This window comes from Vidua chalybeata, chromosome Z (genome assembly GCF_026979565.1).
Source record: "Vidua chalybeata isolate OUT-0048 chromosome Z, bVidCha1 merged haplotype, whole genome shotgun sequence".
NCBI classification, from domain to species: domain Eukaryota; kingdom Metazoa; phylum Chordata; class Aves; order Passeriformes; family Viduidae; genus Vidua; species Vidua chalybeata.
Window position 1 is genome coordinate 28,307,778 of NC_071570.1, and position 22,214 is coordinate 28,329,991.

Sequence of the window (22,214 nt, forward strand, 5' to 3'; positions counted from 1 at the left end):
AAATTTCAAATTCAGGGGCAGTTTAGCAGGAGTCGCAGAATACAGCTTTGGAGTGAAAAGTCCTGAGCTAGTTTGGGGAAGAAAGTTTGTTATGCTGTATCTCCAGACTACATTAGACTGATGTTGAGAATCAGCACAAAAAATTTATGTTTCTCCTTTTCTGCAAACACATCAGTTCCTGAACAAAGATGACAGGCAGTCTCAACTGCTCACGAGCACTAGGCATTGTACTGCTACATCTAATCCAAACAAAATGGGTCCAAAGGACAAACACATACAGCCATCCCACAACTTCAGAGAGGACATGGAAAAGGGCCTCAAACTGAGCCAGGACCAAACAAACAGATAGCAAAAGCTTCGAAGTTGAATTATACCTATCAGTAGTTTACTTGTAGTGGTTTTTACTTTAATTTCCCAGACTACTGTGCTCATACTCCGTCTGTCCACTCTATTCTCTTCCCCATGCTACCCCTTCCTCCTGCCCTTTTAAACATCCTGGCTAGAGCAGATGGGTGTTGAGAACAAGGTAACCAAGCAAGTCATGTGGAAGCAGGCAGCATACACAGCTGCTCCTTTCCTTTACTGATCCTATCCCATGCCCCATCACCTGTTCAGACCCAACAGCTTAAGGGCTTACAAGTACCTATAAGATGTACTTACTGCAAATGTAAGAGAACAAACTCATCTTGGTATCACCAGGATTTTTGCTCCTAGCCCACAAGACTCCTGTGATAAACTTCCCTCCCAGCTGGCACTTCAATACTGGGCTAGCACCAGCATGCCTGTGCTGTGCCAGCATTCCTTCCAAAACTGGAAATGCTTCTAATATGGCATTCTCAGCAGAGCACACATACCAGGGCCCAAGAACTCTGATTTTACTTTACTGCATGTATGCCCCCAGCCTGAAAATTATCATCCCAAATTGTTTTGGGGCACTGCAAGTTTCCAGGCCGCAAACACCAGTGCCCAGCAGGTTACTATGCCTCATGGAGCACTGGCACCTCTCCACTGTGCAGCCTGACTGCTGCACCATGCCAGAGCTACCTGCACAAGCCAAACTAATATGCAGCTCTGTGCTCTTGAGTGGACAACTCCTTCTGCACCATTATAGTTCCGTATTTCTTAAAGAATTGGCAAGAATTCTTGAAGAATTGCTGCAATGGTATCATTACCTACCACTTTGGCCTGCTCTTGGTCAGAAAAAAGCATGCTGTTCCCTGCACATTCACATGAAGACCATGTCATTTGCACACACAGTGTTCCCCCCAAACACTGTTTTTGCATCTGGCCTGTAAAGGCTTTACTTGAAGAAACAAGGCAATATCCATATTGACCAGACCTCTCAGATTTCTAATCAGTCACAAGATAGTAGAGAATGAAGCAGCATAACAAAACAAGAGGACATACCATTGAGAAAAGTGTCCTGATCAGGAATGAAGAAGGCTCCTGAGCACATTGCTGCCAGAATTATAAGTTTAATAAGCCAGAATCTGTATGGGAGAAGAAAACCAAAAAAACCATCTGGTTGTAATAGGAATTAGAGACTTTCAACTTTAGTACCACAAGAAATCTTTATTTAAAGCATAACAAGGAAACAAAACCATCCTTTAAACTGATTACCACTTTACTTAGTTTTCACTTGACCGTATTATTTCTAACAGTAAGAACAAAGTGAAGTTTTTTGAGTTTTGGGGTTTTTTTCTGTCTAGTACTACACCCAATTAGAAAGTTCATGGCACAAATTTGTAAAGAGATGTTAAAATTAGGCAATCAAACAAAAAACTCACCCATTATGAATGTATGCTCGGCAACTTTTGCTGTTATTAATTTTGATGGTGAACAAGAAGAATAAAAAGAAGAAACAGGCCATTCCAAAACAGACTTTGTACACTGCAGAGTATCCCACCAACTTCTCACACATCTCACCTGCCTGAATACCCTTGCACATCTGCTTGTAGAAGGGAATCTGAAAAGCAGAACACATTATATATAAACTGTTAGAAAGGACACAAAGCACACATAAGCATGTCTACGAGTGTGTACTACTGACTTTTCACTGGCTTCACTGATTTAATATCTTTATATTATCAGTGAATAATAACTTTTCACTGATTTAATATCTTTCACTTTTGACACCCCTTCAGCCTGGATTTCAGGGTTTAGGGAATATAACAATAAGGGCCTGAACTCTTCCAGAGCCTTCACTCAACTATTTACAGATCCTTTGGGGTACAAGTCCACTTTCCTTCAGCTCTCCTGGTTCATGCCGTTCCTGCCCATTACTGCTTATTCCCTCACCCTAGGGACCTTCTCCCTTCTTCCCACGCTGTACAGCAAAAGACTCTGATCGCTTCAGTAATTCAGCTTAATGGAGACATACCAGGGGCTTGTGCTGCCCTGGCTGGAAATGCAGACTGAAACACACCCAAGTGTCACAGGGGCAGCAACCACCCTCCTCTCCATCACAGCTTCTGAAAGGGAGTTGTGCCAGTTGACCTGATTTTGTTCTAAATCAACAGAAAGATGGAATATTCCTGCCTCTCTTGATTCATTAAATATTTGCCTTTGAGGCTTTTCCCCGCAAAGGGGAAAACAAACAGCTGCACATTCTGGCTTCAGTTTCACCACATGAATATGATGCTGGGTGCTCAAAAAAACAGGTCTGTGTGGCCAGGACCTGCTGCTGTGAGGCACCTCTGTGTAGACATACGCTCCTCACAGCCAGAGAACCATTTAGCTGCACAGAAAAACAGGAATTTAATTAGAAAACCACTATCTATTTCAAAGAAAAAGGGGCCTCTCTTATGCTTACAACCTTCAGCTGAGGCTGGTAAGACCAGTTGAACAACATTATTAAACCCTCTGGAGTTGACTGCTGCTATCCGTACAGGTGACTGGAGTATAGAGAAGCCAATGTGTAGCAGGACACAGCATGTACAAATCAACAGCTATGGCAAAGGAAAGGCCTTTATTCAGCAAGCAGGTTAGTACAGAAAGCCAACAAAGAAAGAATGACAGAATAGAACAGAATATCTGTGTGCTAGCCATCAGGCAGCATTCCCAGCAGGATAGAAAGCCCTCTGAGATGCAGGAAACAAGTGATAAAGAAGTAAACTGCCAGCTTCCAGCCACCAGGCTCTGAAAGCCTACCTCTCTCACCAGGGTATGCACCTTCAATCCATGTTCCAGGAATCCAAACCAGTCAGGTGCTCAACAACCCTGCTAGCAGTTTCTCAAAAAGAGGAGCTCACAACAACACTTGAGTGGCTGAGCTAAGGGTAGCAAACCTAACTACAATTTGGAGCTGATCTTCAGTGGGCTAGAACCAGCCAAGGAGATGAAAACTGCTGTTTCATCTGCTGTTTCATCACCAAAAGCACAGCTGTGTGGTGTTACAAGAATGGATTCAAGTTGGGCCACTCCGAGCTGCTCTTTCAGCAGTAACTCGGAGATTAGTAGCCACTGCGTAAAGAAGCTGGACATTAAACAAGTAGCTATGCCTAACTTATATCCAAGAGGTTTTGGAAAGCTCCTGAGAAATTGTCTGGAGCATCAGCAACACTTTTCCCAGGTCTTGGAAAGCAATGAAATGTCAGACTGGGCAAACACACCAGCATTCAAAGTGAGCAAATGGATTGACTGGAATAATTATGAGAACTATCAATGCTACAGTGATGCCAGGGCAAGCCAAGGGGCCACAACAATGCCAGGGAAAGCAACTGGGCTATCAATTAATGCTTTCCTGTTCTTTGCTTATAATAACCATCAATCAGGAGAGTTTAGAAAACAGCACAATATATTAAAATATTTCTGGGAAAATTACTTATTTGTTTGACATAGATGATAGTACTCACCAAGGAGACAGATTTTCACAAGAGCTGTTCACTTTACTTACAAGACTTTCAGAATAAAACACAACAAAACAAAAACATCACAGAACTTGATTACTGACTAGCTAATTAGAAACAGATCTCTGGGTAGCCATAAATAGGCACCTTCTTTAATTGCATAGGTTTCTACAGAAATCTTGATGGGATTTTTGAACCTATGCATTCTTTCCTTCTGTAAGTATTAACTTCATTACAGGTCTGGCTGAGAGAAAATAGATGGATTCACAAGAACAATAGCTCAGTTTGCCCTAAATAAGCAACAAAGAGTTTACCCACCATGTAGTATTCACCACACTATGCAGTAAAAAGTGATGGCTACAGAAACAGTCCCATGAGGCTGAATGCTCTTTTAGGAGACCCATGGTCCTGAATAAACAAAACAAGAATAAAACCAAATTCTTGGAGACCCTAACAGATACAACACACAAACACAATCCTGGGGACAATAGGACTGGTGTAATAAAAAGGGCATGTTTTTGTGAAAGGATGGTCTACTGCTGGGAACAATTTACCAAGGCTTATGTGACTTCACTGATAGACAAAAAAAAAAAAAAAAGTTTCTTTTCAGTCTGTATCTCTGAAACATGTTCAACTGCTGAGAAGGCTGCCCACCTTTAGCTTTGCCATGCTAAGCATTTGCTGGGTATTTTCGATAGCCATTAAGTCACATATTCATTATTTGCCAAGATACAGTGAAATAGCTACTTTTCTACCTTTAAAAGCAGTAGAAGCTAAATTCTTTGGCCTCCAAGCAGAGGACAAAGCATTCCTGTTGCAGAAACTCAGTATCCGCTCCAATAATACAAATGCTCAGCTGCTGTGAAAGCGATGATGTTATCACAGCAAAGCTGGCAATCTTCCAGCACGCACTGAAGCCCTCAGAGATGATCAACACTTGAGCAGCATCTACAGAAAGAGGATGTTCTGAACTTGCTCTCCTCTCAGTGCAGGCTGCAAGTACACAGAACCATCTTGGTGTAAGAAGCCAATACTTGGGCCTGGCCACCCCCGGGTGGCGTCTGTCAGCACCCACACATCTGTCTGTGTGAGCACAGGAGCATGGCAAAGCGCATCTGAGGGGAACAGGAAGGAAGAAGTGTGTAGAAACAGCCCTGGAGGACCCTGCCTTCACCTGGATGTCCTCATCCAAGGAGGGAGAACATGGCAAGCAAACTTCATTTAGGATGCACGAATGAAAATCTATGTAGGTGGGAAAGCAAGGGCAAAAAAACCACACGTAAAATCATCTGTCCTGGGCAACTGAGAAATTAAATAAAAAAGCAAGAAACAATCAGACCAGAACACATCATCACAAATCTAAGGCTAAATTTTTATCAGAAATACGCAATGGGCATCTGCACTCAGAATCCTTACTTTTGGTAGCATATTTGGGGTTTAACATGTAACAATGCAACTAAGGGCCAATATATAAATCTAGAAGGGGAAATAAGCCTGAAAGTATGTTTTGCCAAAACATGCAACCACCTTGTACTGAAATGCTTTTACACAACTGAACTGAGTTTTACTGGTATTTATTTTCCTGAAAATATCTTTCTTATTTTTCTTTTCATTAATTAAGTAGGATATTAAATTACTAATGGATATTTTCAGACTGAAACCACTAGTTTTGAAAGGGCTTTAACATTAAAAATTTAACTTAAAAAAACCTAAACATTGTTTTGAGAGACCAAAACAATTCTTTCCCTTTTCTTCTCTAAATTATCCTTTCAAAGCCTCTGAAATGCAATTTTTTGCTTCAACAGAACACATGAGAGTGAAGTTGTATCTGCTTTTTTAAAAAACAGCATAACAAGAAAAAAGAAATAATATATGGATCAAGGTATAGAAGGACAATATGGAGTGTAAATCCATATTGGTCTTTTCTGTATTTCTGTCCCTGTCACCGGGTTCACATGTCTTGATTGAGGAATACCCAATCTTTTGCCTCGATATGCAATGTTGCTCTTGCAAAATCCATTTTACATTTTACTATCCAAAATTATTCTGCAAATAACCATCATCTTTTTACCTGTTCCTCCACTGCCTCTTGCTTCTTTCCCCAGAGATCTACTACTGTAGACGTGGGAACTTACAGCAAAACAACCATGAGAAAAAAAAACCACCTCTCACTGACAAACGAGATTCCTTCCATGTAAGATCAGCATGAGTATTTGAATTCTACACTGGTAAAGGAGACACATGGTTCCTTGCCAAGACTACAGCTCTAACAAGGACTGCACTACAATGTGAAATTTTATGTTCTTTTCCTAAATACAAAATTAAAAAAAAATCTGATTAAAATTAATCAATATCTGTTTTCTCTCTCAAAAAAAAAGAGGGTGAGGTCCCAAAAATATCATGCAAAGTATTTGCTTACAGTCTGGCTTCAGGAGCTGGGAGTGTTCCATGACCTGGCCAAAAGCAAAGGAATCAGTAAGTGCACACCACTTTCAAAACACAGCTCATCTCTGAGAAGCTGAGACTGGTTAGTCTGAATAAGTATTTTCAGGGTGCACTCTATTAAAACTGTGCTGAATTAGCTTCAGGGGTCTTTGAACGTTTAACAGCCCTGAACATAATTATTAAATTAGAAAGCATATAAAGAAAGCCTACTTTCAGATGGTCCATTTCCCATTCAAAGACATCAAATGCTCTAAACTAAGACAGTGATTATCCTTCCACTTCAAACTAACAGCTACTCTTTGTGCCATTTCTTCCCACACTGAGCTTTCAAGACTATGAACTGGGAAAGAAATTTGGCAATACTGAAAAGCATGTTTTTGAAGGCTTCTTGAATCACTTCTCTGTTGGATAAAGAGTATTTTTTGTTAGGGATACAAGCTGTATTAAAACCACACTACTGATGGAAAAGAACTTTATGAAATTTGGATATGAGCACGTAATTTGTCTCCCACATACTTAAGTTCCTTGGGTTATTCACTTTATTGCCAAGCTAAGCATCTAGTAAGTCAAAGCAATTCCTGACAAGCAATTTCAGCACGCACATGTTGAACAGTTTTTAAGCCACAGCTTACATGCAAGAATCATGTCTGTACCGGCTGCTCTTACAGGGTGGTCATCAACTTCTGGTGGCCTGGGGTAAAATGTGGCACTAGGATAACTCATACAAAGTGCTATTAAATGAAAGAAAATTAGGATAGAGCATACAAAAAAGGTACTATCGGAAGAAAGAAAGGTCATAGGCAGCAGAGCATAGAAGCCCCCAAATTAGCCTGATATAAACCCGCTGGTTCAACTGTGTTGCAGGAAGGGGGTGCTGCCACCAGCTTCTTCATCTGGGATGCCCTGGAAGGAAGTGTTTCATAGGCAACCAAAAGTCAAGTGCAGAATGTAACCAGAACATCAGCTTGTTCAGCAACTGGTTCAGTGAGGAGAGAGGCCTCACTGTGCAACCTCACTCTCTTAGGAGAGGAGCACAAAACAAGATGCTCACTGACGGAAGCCTTCTGAGCCTCCAGGACAAGCACATATACAACCCCCAAAGCAGGCCTAATGGCGCATTTGATGCACCTTCATTTTTGAGAATTAAGCAATGCAGTCCTTGTTCCCTTTAGTTAAAAGCAGAGCTTTATTACTGTAGTTTGTAGTAGGTGAGAGAGAGCCACTTGGGTGGCTTATGAAGCCAAGCCAAGTATATGGTACAACAGGACCAGTATGTGAGCATAAGCAGGCTGGTGAGCATTTAGCTTATATTAAGACTCTGAAAGAAACTTGAGTTTTAAAATCTAGCTTCAGCCACAGCTCCTTTTATGCTTCTGAAGCTCTCTAATTAAAAAGACAATTAGAGATGAACAGTATTTGCTGTGGTTAGAGGCCATGTGAACACAATCACACACTGAAGAAAACCCCTTGTAGAGGCTCTGCTGCATTGTGCTTTGCAGTAGTCTGTCACAACAGGAAGGCAGAATTAAAATTGCAACACTTGAAGAGTTATTTTCTAATTTGCTGATTCTGTTGCTAAACAACCAGAGACAAAAATCAAGGCTAGACGGAACTCATTTGTTCTACTAAAACAAGTTCCTCAATACTTCTCCCCCCTGTGACACTGCCTGCACAGCAAACCTGGGGTGGGCTCACTGCAGCTGATTTCTGCACTCGAGAGGAAGGATGCTAGGCCTTGGCTCTTCCTGTTGTGAAACATGCTTAGTGCGTGACAGGAAGATGCTGAGCATGGAAAAATCAAGAGACTGAGCATGGAAAATCATCCCATCTGGGTTTAGAAGTGGATGGGTGGAAGAAATTGACCACCTCTTCTGAGGGAGCACCCCTATAGACAAAGAGCTGTGGAATGATCCGCATTTTCTTCCAGGGCAGCAGTGACCACATCCCTATTACTTACATGAGTTTTCATTGCATTAGCTACTGTCGTGGACATCATGACACAGCAGATGATGGTCACCAGGATGAAGTAAAGCGCGTACATGAAGCGGGTGCTGGTTGACTGTTTTATCTTGGGGCAGCATTTGCAGCACAAGGAACAAGCAGCAATACCACAGCAGCAGGCCAACTGAAAAGTAAGACAAAAAACCACAAGTCAAAAACCCACCAAAACCCTCCATCTTAAGTTTTCTATTAGTTAGACAGGGAAGTTGGGAGACTTCCTGCAAAACTCCAGAATTTCTCAAGTCCTCCTCCCAGCTGAGTAGCATTTAAGTGGAAGCAGACTGTCTTGTTTATCAAAACTCAATAGCTTTAAGCACATCAGAGTCTAGCTTTCCCAGGTTTGCTAAGGATGAGAGACAGATTTCCCTGTGTATTTTAGTTTTCTACTAGCATCTGAGGGTCCACCAAGATAAAATCCACAAAACATAGCAAAACTCATGTAATTATTTTATTCAACAAGGAAAAAGGTACTGAATAAATCCTGAAAGGTATCTAGATTGAGGTTCATTATTTTCTTGCTGTCAGCAGTATCATTAACTTTCAAAGAACCTGGATTCACATTCCCTGCCTTCTACTTTTAGAAAAGTCATATATAAAATACAAAGGTAAGCCTTACTTATATACATAAGGCAGCACTGTCCATGGCTAGGCCCTTACTTGCAATAGGCAGCAGCTCCATATGGTTCCTGTCTGTGCTTAACCCGCCAACCATGACCACAGGAGGGATTTTCAGCAGGCAGCCAGGAGCAGGGAGCTGCCCTCACAGGTCTCATTGCTGTCAACCCAGAGTAACCTCACGCCACTACACTCCCATTTACCACGCACTCCCTGAGGCTAGGTATGGTGTGCTGCCAGAGCATGGCACTTCAGCACATTCTTTTGTGCCAAGGCTGCTTCTTACTGGTGTTTCCTCAGCTTTTGGAGGGGCCACGGGAACATTCAGAGGACCTTCTGCTTTCAGCAAGCAATTGCCAGAAGAGTGGAAATCCACAAGTGGATTAAACTTGAGTAGTCCAGGCAAACTTCATTAGTTGTATGTGTCTTCAGACACCCAAGCATCATGCACTGTTTTCCTCCCAGGACACTTTCTCTTCCAGAGTCAAGGACTTGTCTGATTAATGTGAGGGGGGTTCATGTGTGTTTGCAGACACCCATATCTAACTCCAGAGAATATCACAACCAAACTGGTTGTTCAAAGAGCCTCAAATCATTCTAAAGAAGTCTCTTGAAAAGACTCCCAGTTTATCAGTTCCTTGCTATGACTATCTCTGCAACATTCAAGGTCATACTTCCTGCCTTCAGCCCCCAGGAAGGGGGTGGCAGACAGGTCCTTCCCTTTCTCAACAGCAGCTCTTCAGTTGCAGAAAACATAAAATGGGGCCAGTCCAACCCAGCCCTCATGCTGCTCTTCTCTCACTTCACCACTGGATCTCATGCCAGAGGACACAGGGCCTCAAAGCATGCAGCTGCTAAAACTGCTGCTACTGCAGAACAGAAATCCTACCCAAAACAGAGAGCTCCAGATATGGGCAGTAAACAGAATAGGCTCATGCACCAGCACTTAAGCTGGAAATTAAAAATACTATGTGCAAAAGCACATCATGCAACTATACTTTCAAAACAGAGGCTCTAGTGGCTGAATGGCAATTCTGTTTTTTATAGGTAGTGAAATTACATTACCTTTTAGAGCATCAACACAGGTCTAGGATGTAAGGAAGCTACAGCAAATTACTGACTCAGCAAACAAATGTGATAACATTTCAAAACAAATGCATACCAGAAATATGTAATTCACCCACTTCAGAATTTTAACAACAACAACAAAAAAGTAAGTCTGAAGGTCCTCTTAACATGAAAGGATTTGGTATCAGCCCAATCCAAAGTATCCACAATGAACTTGAACTGCTTGCCTTAGCATAACAACTACAGTGTGGAAGTAAAAAGGTATGTAGCTTTGGCATTTGTAAGGAGAAAAACATTTTCCTACACCAGGTGCTAGAGAGCTCTGCCAGTAAAATCTCATCTACATCCAGCAACGTCTGCTATTCTACTCCTGGGTCCTTGGAGTTGCTACTTAAAGCAACAAATGCTTAAACAGAATATGTAAGTCATTTATGTACTTTTCCACATTACTTAGACCTTAATGATAGTTTCTAATACTGTGCACATACCCTATAAATAGGAAATATTTGTGAAAAATACCAGTGTTTCCATCTTATTCCAGACGCATCTCTTCAAGCTCTTTGAATAGCCATGGAAACCATAGAAAGCTGGTTAGACTATTCAGCCACAGCCTCAAATTTGGTGGTTTGGGGTTTTTTTGTGAGGGTTTTTATTTTTTTTCTTTTTTAAACTGTACCTCTAACATTCCAGAGTAGGCCACAATGAAATAAGTGTTATCCAAAAATAAATGAGAAGAGTCTCTGTCCCAAAGACTAAGATGCTGGCCACAACCTACTGACCCAAGCGGATTCAAAGATATTATCTTAGGGTGACAAGACTTCAAAGCCCACATATACAAAGAGCTCTCTATTAAGTTTTGGTCAATGTGCAGCAATACTCTGATGCCACATCCTTTACTGCAGGCATGGTCCATCCTTTGCCTTTCAACTGCAGCAATGGTCTGCACACTGAAGGGCTCAAAACCTACTGCAAGCCAACAACAAATTTTTCTCATGTTATAAAAAATAGACTAACAAAAAAAGAAAGTAATGTCAAAAAATCTTTTACAGATTTAGCTTATTATTAAAAGCTTCTCCAAATAATGGAGTTCTGTATGAAGAAGATGCTGTGCAGTTTTTAGGACAGAGACAACCCAACCAACAATGAAGGTCTGTGAACACTGCCAGCAGGCAGGCCTTGTACGTACAGAGTTCCTTCAGAGTCTCATGAGCACCCCAAGCCCAGGTTCTCCAAGAGCCCAGCACAATGGCACCTGAAAGCCAGGTTGCTCTACCAGGAGTTTGTCATCCTGCATCAGGTTCTGGCTTCAAGTCCTTCCCAATCCAAAGGCTCCCAAAAGTCAGGCAGCAAGCACAGCCAGCCCAGCTCCCTCTAGCTTCACATCTCCTCAGCAGGGTGAACACCACAGTCTGACAATAATTACAAACAGTGGGCAAATATTTATGCTTTCCACAAACACTTACCATCAGCCAGCTCCCTCACACTAACCCATCATGATGCCACAGCATAGACTAGCCACCTGCTTTGCTCAGTGCTATTCTTTCAGAGCTCACAGAATACAGTGCCAACTTGCTGACACCCCAGAATCTGAAAGTGTAATATACTTGAAAACACATTTGAACTGCCTGGATGATGGCTGACTTGGCTGGTTTCACAAGAGCAGCATGGAAAGCTGTGTGGGAAATATTTCTTTTAAAATATATTCAAAGTGCAGTTTCATAGACATTTCTTCTGGTAGCCAGGCTGGCTTAACAACCCCAGACTCAACCTAGCCTTTCTCCCAATGATACCAGAGTTGTAGGTAATGGCCTGTATGGGTGATCCCCATATAGGCCATTCACATAAGAGCTGGACTCAATGATCCTCGTGGGTCCCTTCCAACTGAGACTAATCTGTGACTCCTCTGCCAGCCACTCTTACCCCTGCTCCAGCACCTCATGAGCCCTGACAGTTCTGCTGAGGGTGACCAAATAAAGCAACCTAGTGGCAAGGTGTAAAAATTACATATCAACCCTTCTCAGCTGCTGATTTATTACACATCAGCAGCAACAGTTCTACTACTTCATGTGAGGGCACAGTGCATGGGCAAGAGGGGAAAGCAGAGGTGAATGTTTTGCAGCTGTCCTACACACCTTCTCCCTTCTCTGAACAGATGTTTCCAGTGGCGCTTTCCTACCACCTCATTCAATTTGAGTGCTGTAGGTGCCTGCCAATGCAAGGAACAGTAATTTTGACATTCACCCAGCAAAGAGCAGAAGTAAGCAGACATGTAACAGGCCTATTTCATGCAAACCACTTTTCCAAGTACCAGCAGGCACGGACATATTGAACAGCCCCATCTTAAAACAGCCTGGGGAGCACCTATGGTTAACAAGAGTTAGACAGGTTAACAAAACAGGGTAAAAGCAGGCTTACCAACTTGGAAGCAAACTATTGGTTCCCCAGAATAAGTACTTCGCCAACACACACTTAACATCTGCCACACACTCAAGTCTTGATTTTTGCAAGCTGTGATGTGATCTGATAAATCAGTGGAATGGGGTACGAGAGTAATGTTAAGCACATGTAACTGTTTATATACAAGCCTGAAAGTAAGAGAACCTATCTTGTGTGCTGCTTTTATAGAGACAATGAGATTTAAAGAACATATTTTCCGCATACATTTCCAAAAATACTTCAAAGGCTTTAGAAAATACTTTGTGTAGTCATTAAAGTGAAGAGTTTCAGGATCAGTGCCCAAAATAGCCTATGGTATTTTTAAATTATACAAACCATAGGCAAGCATGAAGCTTATCACAACAAGGAATTTCCTTTTGGGAGACCTCAGCAGAAATGGTAAAAATAAAAGGGGATACAATGGAGAAAAATACCTGCATTCTTTAATGAAACAAAGACTTAGCAGCTTTTCATTTCTTCCTTCCTTACTGACAGCCTGGTGAGAACATCAAGGGAGAATGCGTGCCTTCCAGCCTGTCCAGGAGCACAGGAATGTGCCTTGCTAAAGTTTCTTTTCATGGGGGCCTAGAGCAGCTTAGTTTTTCATGCACTGCTTGATTATTTGACTACCAGCATTATCTGGGCCGTAAGATTTGCAGATAATGCAGTCACCGAGCTGTTAACAGCAGCGTCTATCAAAAACAACCCAACATCTACTCTCACAGCTACAGGCAGCATCCAAGCAGGATGGACAGGCAAAGCAGACAGCGCTGCATGAAGAAGATTCTTAAGTGGCCACACACCTGCCCTTGCTCGGACTTTTGGTTTCATCTAGAAGCAAGTATTTCATTAGTGCACTGGTTCGTGAAAACAAAAGACGTCTGATGTCAGGTGTCCTGAGTGTTAGTAGCTGGTCTCAGACTATTACTGAAAACCGACTGCTGTTATGCATATGCATTTTCCAAAAGCTTCTTCAACAGGTCACATGATTACACAGCTGTTTGTCCCTCTGAAGTAACTAAACTGACCAAAAAGAAGGTTTTATTTTGTCCTTTGTCTGACTTAACTGGCTTTCTGCTGCTTGCTATTTAATATTCAGACTCACCATGTGACTTAAGACAAGAGGCTTTGTGAACCAACATACCAGTTAATCAACTGATGACCTATTTTGAGGAGCACACCTCACACTGTGCAAAATTGAGAACAAATTTCAGAGAAAAGCCAGCCAGCCCAGACGCTGCCTGAGTTGTGCTTTCTGACAAGGTTTTTCTGCCCTCAGCCATCATGGGGCAGAACTGCCACGCACCACCAAGCAGCTTGAAATACAAGCAAGAAAGCTACGCTGAGAGTTAAACCCTGGGTGAGCCACTGCTGGGCACCGGCAGAGCTTAAGTTAAGCTGGGCTGAGGGCGATTTGCTTCTGTCTCTCTGCACAAACGTTACTAAGTGCTGACTCAGCTCAGCATTAGAAAATAACATCACTGCAAAATGTCTAAATTCAAGTCTGCTCAACTGCTCTTCTCCTGATGATTTTGGAAAATCAAGTCAATTGTTTAGTCTGATGTGAGCCTCACAGTGTATCATATCACCCATCTACTCTACTGAGCTAATTTCCTTTAGCATAGACCATCTGGATTTGACAGCAGTATGAGGAAAACTGTCCATCCCTGTGGTTACTTAAATCTGACACTGAAAAACGAAAAAAAACCCCACCTTCTAATTTGTCTGCTACAGTTTCCCAGGCACTGGTTCCTGGTGAGGCTTTCTTTACTAGCTTAAGACAACCTTTTAATTTCCTGGTCTTTTCTCCCTGCTCATCAAAGAAGGAAACAAAAACATTTATCCTTAGTCTCATTTGAAGGCTTTAAGACTTCTCCTCCCAGCACCTAAGTCGTTCATGGTCTTTTTTCCCCAAAAAATTCAAATTTACCCAGTCCTCCTACAAAACCATGGTAGTCCAACTGCAAAGAGTCCAGCAAGTCATCTGACTCCCCTCTCCAGGACACAGCCAGAAAGGGGGTGGGACTCAGCCTTGCAGCACTCCGAACACAAGGTGGGCAACCAGCTACATGGCCGTACTTAAAAAGTACGTATTGTATTTTTGCCATCCAGGTTACATCTGCTTCAATAGTAGTCTCTGCTCCACCAGTCCTTTCATCCATCTGTGTGCTTCTGGGAGCAATTTTAAATATCCTCTCGAGTCAGACCTGATCCTGAATCTTCTTTGCACTGATCCCTGGACATTCTTCACTGAGAGCAACCTCTGCTGGGTGACAGATTCACCATCCTTTCCTATAATTTTGCATTTCACAGTTTTCTCATCTGCAGGTAGTTTAAGCTCATGCTGCAGCCACTTCTCAGACTTTCACAGCAGAGGAGGTAATAACTGAGGAACTGAAAGATGAAAGAGAAGTGAGCAGCAGCAAAGTCTTGCAAATGGGGCTATCACTTCATACAGAAAGCAGATTTTCTCCAGGTTAGCTCTGATGTTCGAGACCAGGACTCAAGAGGCAGGATGGCACATGGTATAGCATGGCACATCACCAGGTACACAGAACAAAATGCAGGGCAGTAACTACCTAAGTCCAGGTACTACTGCACTGAAGAAGCAGTTAAAATGAAATTTTCATATGCATTGACTTAAAAGCACATAGCTGGAACAGCTGCTTTGCTTTTGAATGAACAGACAGCTTTGAGCTGTTTCATAAACATGCTGAGTCTTCAAAAGATGGTTTCAGCACTGAGTCCAAGAGGACTTTAAGGTGAGGAGTAAAGAAAGAAAAAAAAACAAAACCAAAAAAAACCAACATTAACTGTACAAAGAGAGAAAAGCCAATAAGCTGAGACAAAGCCTTAACGCTTGCTCATCCCTTCATACTAAAAACTACTTGTTCAAAGCATTGCTAAAGATGCTTCAGTTTACATCAATGTCACAACATTCACACACTTTTCCTGGCCAGCAGATTCAAAGTGGAGCCTGCTCACATCCTAACATTGTTTCTTGATGAGCATTTTTAAATATGCCTACATCTTCCTGATATAAGAAGTATTCCTGAACCACTGTTTTGTCAGTGACTGTAATAAGCCGAAAGAAAAACCCTTGAGACGGGTTTTTTCAGAAAACATGAAGAACAGTTCCTGTTAAAACTCAGTACCAGAGACTACAGGTTGATGTATTTTGGATCAGTGCTACTGGGCAGAAAGAAGAGCAAAATTTTATGTGTTCAGACTGTTAACAATTTTATGTGTTCAGACTCTTAACATTTATATGCTTAAGTACTTGAGCACACACCATCTTTAATTGCTGGAATGTCCAATTACTAAACTGCAAACACTAGTTCCTGCATAGCTACCACTAATTAAAATGATGATGAGATCGCTGGTGTGTAGGTCTCCCTTCAAAATGGGTACAGAGACACCTTCCCCCACATGCCATCACGGGGACACCCTACAGATCCCCCCCTGCTCTGGGTGGCTCAGTGCCTCACTCCCTCATGCTGCAACATACTGATGCTGAAGCATATTTCCTGGATAACTTGAACAAGGCAGCAGGTCAAATCCCATCAACAGAATGGTCAGCTGCAGCCTAAATATCTTGAAGGGTAGGCATTCAAAATGCTAAGACCTATTAGGGCCTGCACCCTAATGGTGGAGAAACAAATGGAAGTACCATTGATTGGGGTCCTTGAGAAGGACACGGGAAGCAACCTAAGATCCAACATCTTCACATGGCTAACTTGAGAAAATCATACACCCGCAGCACGTGTTTGGGATGAGAGCAGTCACTAGCTCCAACGAGACCTATAGCTTCCACCGTAGTCACAGCTCAGGCTTTCATCCCTGAATTAAGTATGTCTTGTACCTACAACTGCGAGTTGCTTCCATTGGAATAAAAGTTCCAGTAATGGGAAAAACATATCCCGAAACAACCACAGTTGCGAAAACTAAAATTAAACCAGCAGCAGTATTTAGATACTTCGGCAGAAAAATACTCCCTTGCCTTTAAAATTGAAGGCCCTGTTCTTATACTGCCTTCACTCTACAGCTCTAGAGCTATGGGTATTTAAGATGTTTCTTTAAGCCCACAATACAACCAACTCATGGGATGCAAGAGAAAAAGTCTAAGAAAATAGGGAGCAATTGGAAATCAGGCAGAAATGAGAAAGACCATCTTCTCCCTCTTAAGCAGTGACAGGGAAAGGATTCCAACTTAGAAATGCAATGTCAAATGATACAACACTTACAGGATCTCCCCATCTTTTGGTCACTTTTCCTTCCCATTTTGATCACTTTTGAATCCAGCAGTAAATTTTATCCTGCTATGGCAGGCAGATGAAACCTCCAAGATAAGTTTTTTAACGTTTTCTTGAAAATAGGCAAAGTTTTAGTGGAGGAAAGAATGATCTCTCAACCCCAAGCAAGGAAAAGGCTGCAACACAACTTCATATTTATTAGAAAGGGAATCAGCATGAGATACCAACTTCAATGGACAAAGCTGCAGGAAATCAGGCTTTGCTAATTCAATTATTCAGGAAACCATTTATTTAAAGAAACAACTCCATGTTTCTGCAAACAGGGAAAATAGTCCTTCACCAGGCTTTTTTTCCTAACATATTGGAGTATACTGCAATACCCTACATCTGACCTCAAACAGCTAGTTTCACTTTCTATCACAATTAGTAACAGCAGTGGCAGAGGTATGGAAATACCTGCAGCTAAATGTTCAGGTCAAACATACTAAACAAACCCCTGTAACCTAGGAAGACCATCTGCAGAACAAGAGATGGATTTTTGGGAGCACCATATGGAGTGAAGCCAGGAGCATCACTGGCACCACCTCTCAGCACTGTGGTGCACCACACTACCACATACGTACCGCAATGCTCCTGTGACCTCAGAGGACACAAATCTGGATGAGGATGACAGAACCACCCTTTTCATTTTCACCATGTAATGAAAAAAGGAGACCATGGGGGACAGGACTGCAAGCCCCCTTCTCAATCTGCAGGTGCAAACAGGCAGTGCCAGAGAGGCGGGCAGTCCTGGAGTGCACAGGCATGTCACTCCTTTACCCACAAGCTGTGAGTCACAGAAGTCAAAAGATGGACAAAGGTCAACCTTAAAAATATAGCAGCACTGTTTTTACCCCCCCCCCTTTTTTTTTTTCTTAAAAAAAAAAAATCAGACGTATAATTCTGGGTAGAAAATGAAAACTTGATATTCTAACTTGTGGCATGTCTTTTATTTACTACCTGATATGATTTCTAAGTGCAGAACACTATTAAGGACATCTCTTAAGATTTAAAACACCTACAAAAACAGCTTCATAAGCTTGAACAGCTACCAGTTCCAACTGGAAAATTCATCTTCTTGAACAACCCAGCTACAAGATACCATCCACCCACCCAAAATGAATGTCAACGATCTAAATTACATTTATTGAACTCTGGAAAAAACACATTCATTGTAATAAAGGTTTTCTGCAACAGCTGCTTTCTTTAACCATGATCTCAACTTTATTCTCTTGAGAATAACTAGTGAAGAAAAGCCAAATATAAAATCCTGTTTCCTGTCAATTTAAGCAGAGTTTTTATGTAATCAAAAGCATTGTGAAGGCCCAAGCCAAACTGTATTCTCACTGCATTCTAAAAATAGGTCTATCAATGAGACACAAGCAAAAGAATAAACATTTAGCAAGTTTATTACAGCTCAGAAATCTAAATATCACAACTGTCTTCAAAGCAACGTTGTACACTGCCCAATAAAAAACAACTGCAGAAATTAAAGTTTATAAATGGCCAAATTCCTTCAAAGAAAGTTTCCAGGGTCTGCTTGGCAAGGATGCAAGTCACACAGTAATGTCCATTAAGAGAATTTAAAATAATTTTGCAAATGCAAAAACAGCATAACCGAAATATAGTGCAGTCTGGCAGCTTGTCGTTATATTCTGTAGCAACAGGAATCTGGGCTGCAAAACCTGGATGCATTCATTCTGACAGGCACCTTCAACTAGACATTTAGCATGGTTTGACTCAAAAAAGTACCAATCACTTATCATCTACTTCACACCAGGTAATTTTTTGGAGTGAAAATTAATTGTCGTGTTAACTCACAATAAAATTTTGGTAACAGCTACAGACAAATGGCAATTACACACAAACAATTGCACTTAAATAGCTCAGAAAGGCAATACCAAAGTTCTCAGTCAGCTCTAGGAAAGCATATCCACAGACAGGCATACATAAGATATCAACAAGGCAAAAATACTTGCCACAAAAAAATACACTACAGGAGATCAAGCACATTAAACTACTATATTTTAGGAAAAAATCAGGGACCTAATATGGAAGCTGTTTTGTATAACTTTTACAAAAGTTTCATCTTTCCTCAAGTACTTAATCTCTCTTTCTGGACATAAGGTTAACTTCATCTTCAGAGAAACACTGAAGGAGAGGCCAATTTCCTTCTTGATTTTCCAGCTTAACAGTACCCACAAAATGCCTGAGAAAGCTTGGATGAGACAGAATGAAGAACTCCCATCCCATCTGTTTTTCTTGTGTATTAATCATGTTATACAAACATGCCCTGATCAAGGTTGGAATAACTCAAGTAAAAAAGGCAAATACCATTTTTCATTTTAAAAATGTGACACTGCATACTATTGAAACGTTCCTTATGCTGTTTATTATCATAACCTATAAAAAGGCTATCCACACTATGTTTGCTGGTGTAACTCCAGCAATATGTCCTATTTAGCATAGACAAGTCTTACATCAAAAGTAGTGCATGAGCCAGCAGAATAAATCTCCCCAGAGATTTCTGGCACTATGACTACATTCAGCTTAGGGCTGTCGCTTCACCTTCAACAACAATAAGGAGTTCAGTTTATTTACGATTCCAAATTGACATATCTGTGTCAATGAAACACATTACTATCAGGGATTACTACACAGGGTAGGGACAGAGGCTTTAAGAATGTCTCAAGGGTTGGTCACACTAAAGCCATGCCATTCACCACTGAGCATCACAACAGTTTCATCCTCTTGGTAATTTAAGTTACTTCTCCAGGAGCTACACCAAAAAAAAAAGCACAATGAAAATGCAAAAAGCCACAACCCACTGTAGTAACAGCACCTACTAACTGCACTCAGTTGAGCTGCTCCACAACTTGTTCACACGCTGCCAAAATGGTTATGAAGCAGCAGTCAGGGAGGCCCCTGCATTAAGAAGAGTATTAGCAAATATAGTTACTGATATCCTGCAGGTCCACAGGACTGTGTGGGGAGGCTCAGAGCAGCTCCCAGAGGGCAAGCAAGTGGATGCATGCTCAGCAATCCTCCTGTCCCTGAAGACTGAAAGAACCACAGACAAAAGACCAAATCTACCCCAGGATTTCAAACTACAGGAAAGATGCAACATTTTTCCCAGGCGGTTCATAAAAGAGCAAGAGAATAATCAGATTCTAAAGGTGGACAGAGTGAGCAAAGGAAAAGAAATACCAATAGAATTAGGACCATAAGGTATTTAAATATGTAAAACAACAGGAATAAGCTCACTGGCTAGTCTGCTGCAGATAGAAGTAGGGTTTCTATTGCAGAAACAGAGATTTATGAAAATTAATCACAAAATGAAGTGCTGAGGTAAGATGTCTAACATCACACCAGAGAGACAACTATTAGGAACAGAAGTCCTTTCCTTAAGTGCAACCAAGGAGGAGATCTGGAAAGGGCCTCACTAATGCCTATCTCTTCCAAGTCATGATCCTTCATCTATGGAATTGATTTAAATAGGAAAACAGGTGCACCATGGAAAGATGAGAAGTTCTTAATCCTCACCCCATGGCTACTGAACAGTGCAGGTCCTGCCTGCAGTGCCCTCCATCACCACTTGCTCTCATCTCTCACTTCCTCTGCCAGCACCTGAATATACTGAAACCTTCCACAAGCCGAATTTAAAGGAGTTCGTGAAAGGGTCTGAGGACTGACAGGCAGCCAGGGGCTATGAGATTAGCTAAGTGCGTTCCAATTCTTATACCATGTGGTGTCATTGCCCACCACCTGCAGCCAGTGGCTACTACCCAACCGCCTCCTACAGTAGCTCTAAAGGATCTGTTGCTCCCTTGGGAATTACTCCTTGCCGCGTAGGGCTTTGGGAAGGCCTCTCTCCATGTCCGCGCCTCCATCCGCATGCCGCTGTCCTGCTGCGGGCGCCGGTGCGCGGAGCTGCTCTCGCCTGTCCGCACACACGTCGGGACAGCCTGCGCCCAGCCTCCCTCCAAACACGACGGGAATCCACCCAGGAAACTGGCAATAACACCACTGTGGGCACCCGGAGAGTCTGGACAGGCACCCTGGCTCGCTGCGAGGGCTGCTTTTCCTCTACCACGCCGACGGCCCGGGGAGCCGGGCGCACAGCCCGATCCGGAGCCCGCCGAGCCGCGGCCGCAGGGACGGCCCTTGCCCACCCCGGCCTCTGCTCCCGCGGAGAGTACCCATCGTCCCGGTCCCGCCGGTCCCGCCGGCCGCTCCTCGGGACCTCCTTCCCCGGGACCTCGTTCCCCGGGACCTCACTCCCCACCGCGGCCGCGGAGCTCCCGGGCGGGTCCCCCGCGGGAATGTCCGCCCGCACACCTGCCACGCTCCCCGCGCCCCCGACCCTACCTGGCCGGCGCAGCAGCGAGCGGACATGCTGGTGGAACTGGCCGACGCGGCTCCCCTGCTGCTCCCGCACACAGGAGCGCGCAGGGCTGGGATGTCCTGGGATGGGCAGGGCAGCGCGGGGCGCCGCGGGCGGAGCGGCACCGCCTCTGCTCCGCTGCCGGCCCGGCCCGGCCCGGCCCAGCCACCCGGCTTCCGCTGTCGTCAGGCCGCGTGTGAGCTTCGCTACCGCGCTCGCCGAGTCAGCAGGAGCGGCGGCAGCTGCCATGCGGAGGGTGGATCCGAGTGGGGCCATGCGCGGCAGGCTGTCCTGCTCGCAAGGACATTGCTGGCATCATTTGCCTGCTAATATACTTACTAAAACACCTGGTTTTAGCTGGGATCTAATAAATTCAGTGAATAGGGCATTTAAACATGCGGATCTTAAGAGGCCGGGCACCAAATTGAAGTTTAACGCTGTAGTGCACCAACCCCGGTGCAAGCTGCTTTGGCGCATCGCAGGGCCGGCGCACACGCCCGTTCCTGCGTGGAAAAGCCATGTTTGTTCCAAGGACAGCTGTAAGGCCGTGCTTTCCTAACAGGAGCTGAGACCTTTTCTCGATGTTTCCAAAATACTTTCTCCAGCCTCAGTCGCTAAAAATCATGGGCAGTACTAGGCAGTAGCCAAGGATTTCTGAGCTTCCCATGTGATGACAGGAACTGCAAAGCCAAATTCAGATATGACAGGCGTCATCATATCAGATGAATGTGTCTTTAGAAACACACTGCTTGTAGATAAGGACAGAGATTGATAGATAAGGGAATAACGAGAGAACCCATTAACTTTAGAAAGCTTTACTAATTTATGCAGACAGCTGCTCAGCCAAGGTCGTGCCAAACTCCTGAATTTTGTGGAGAAGAACAAAGACTTGATAGGGGTATGAATATTATCTTCTCTGCCTAGGGCAGACTTAAAACTAATTTTAATGATCATGTATGTTCTAAAGGAGGACTACATATTAAGGAGATGTGTTGTAGTTTGTGAAAAATGCCAATCACTTGGGGTTTTTTTAATTTTAAAAGTTTATTAGTAATAAAATACTTATAAAAACAGTAATAAAATTAGAGTAATAAAATTTGGACAGTGAGAATTAGGACACTACGA

At 42.9% G+C, this 22,214-nt stretch overlaps 1 protein-coding gene across 1 annotated transcript in view; it reads right to left on the reverse strand.

Annotated features, from left to right (window-relative positions):
- Positions 1-22,214, reverse strand: part of SERINC5 (serine incorporator 5) — a 42,788-nt gene that overhangs the window by 14,741 nt on the left and 5,833 nt on the right. The window contains 7 exon segments of the mRNA XM_053931794.1: positions 1,408-1,490; positions 1,788-1,966; positions 8,251-8,418; positions 21,074-21,250; positions 21,253-21,343; positions 21,345-21,367; positions 21,369-21,626. Of these exon segments, the coding sequence (XP_053787769.1) occupies positions 1,408-1,490; positions 1,788-1,966; positions 8,251-8,418; positions 21,074-21,250; positions 21,253-21,343; positions 21,345-21,367; positions 21,369-21,566 (919 nt within the window). The 5' untranslated portion in view covers positions 21,567-21,626.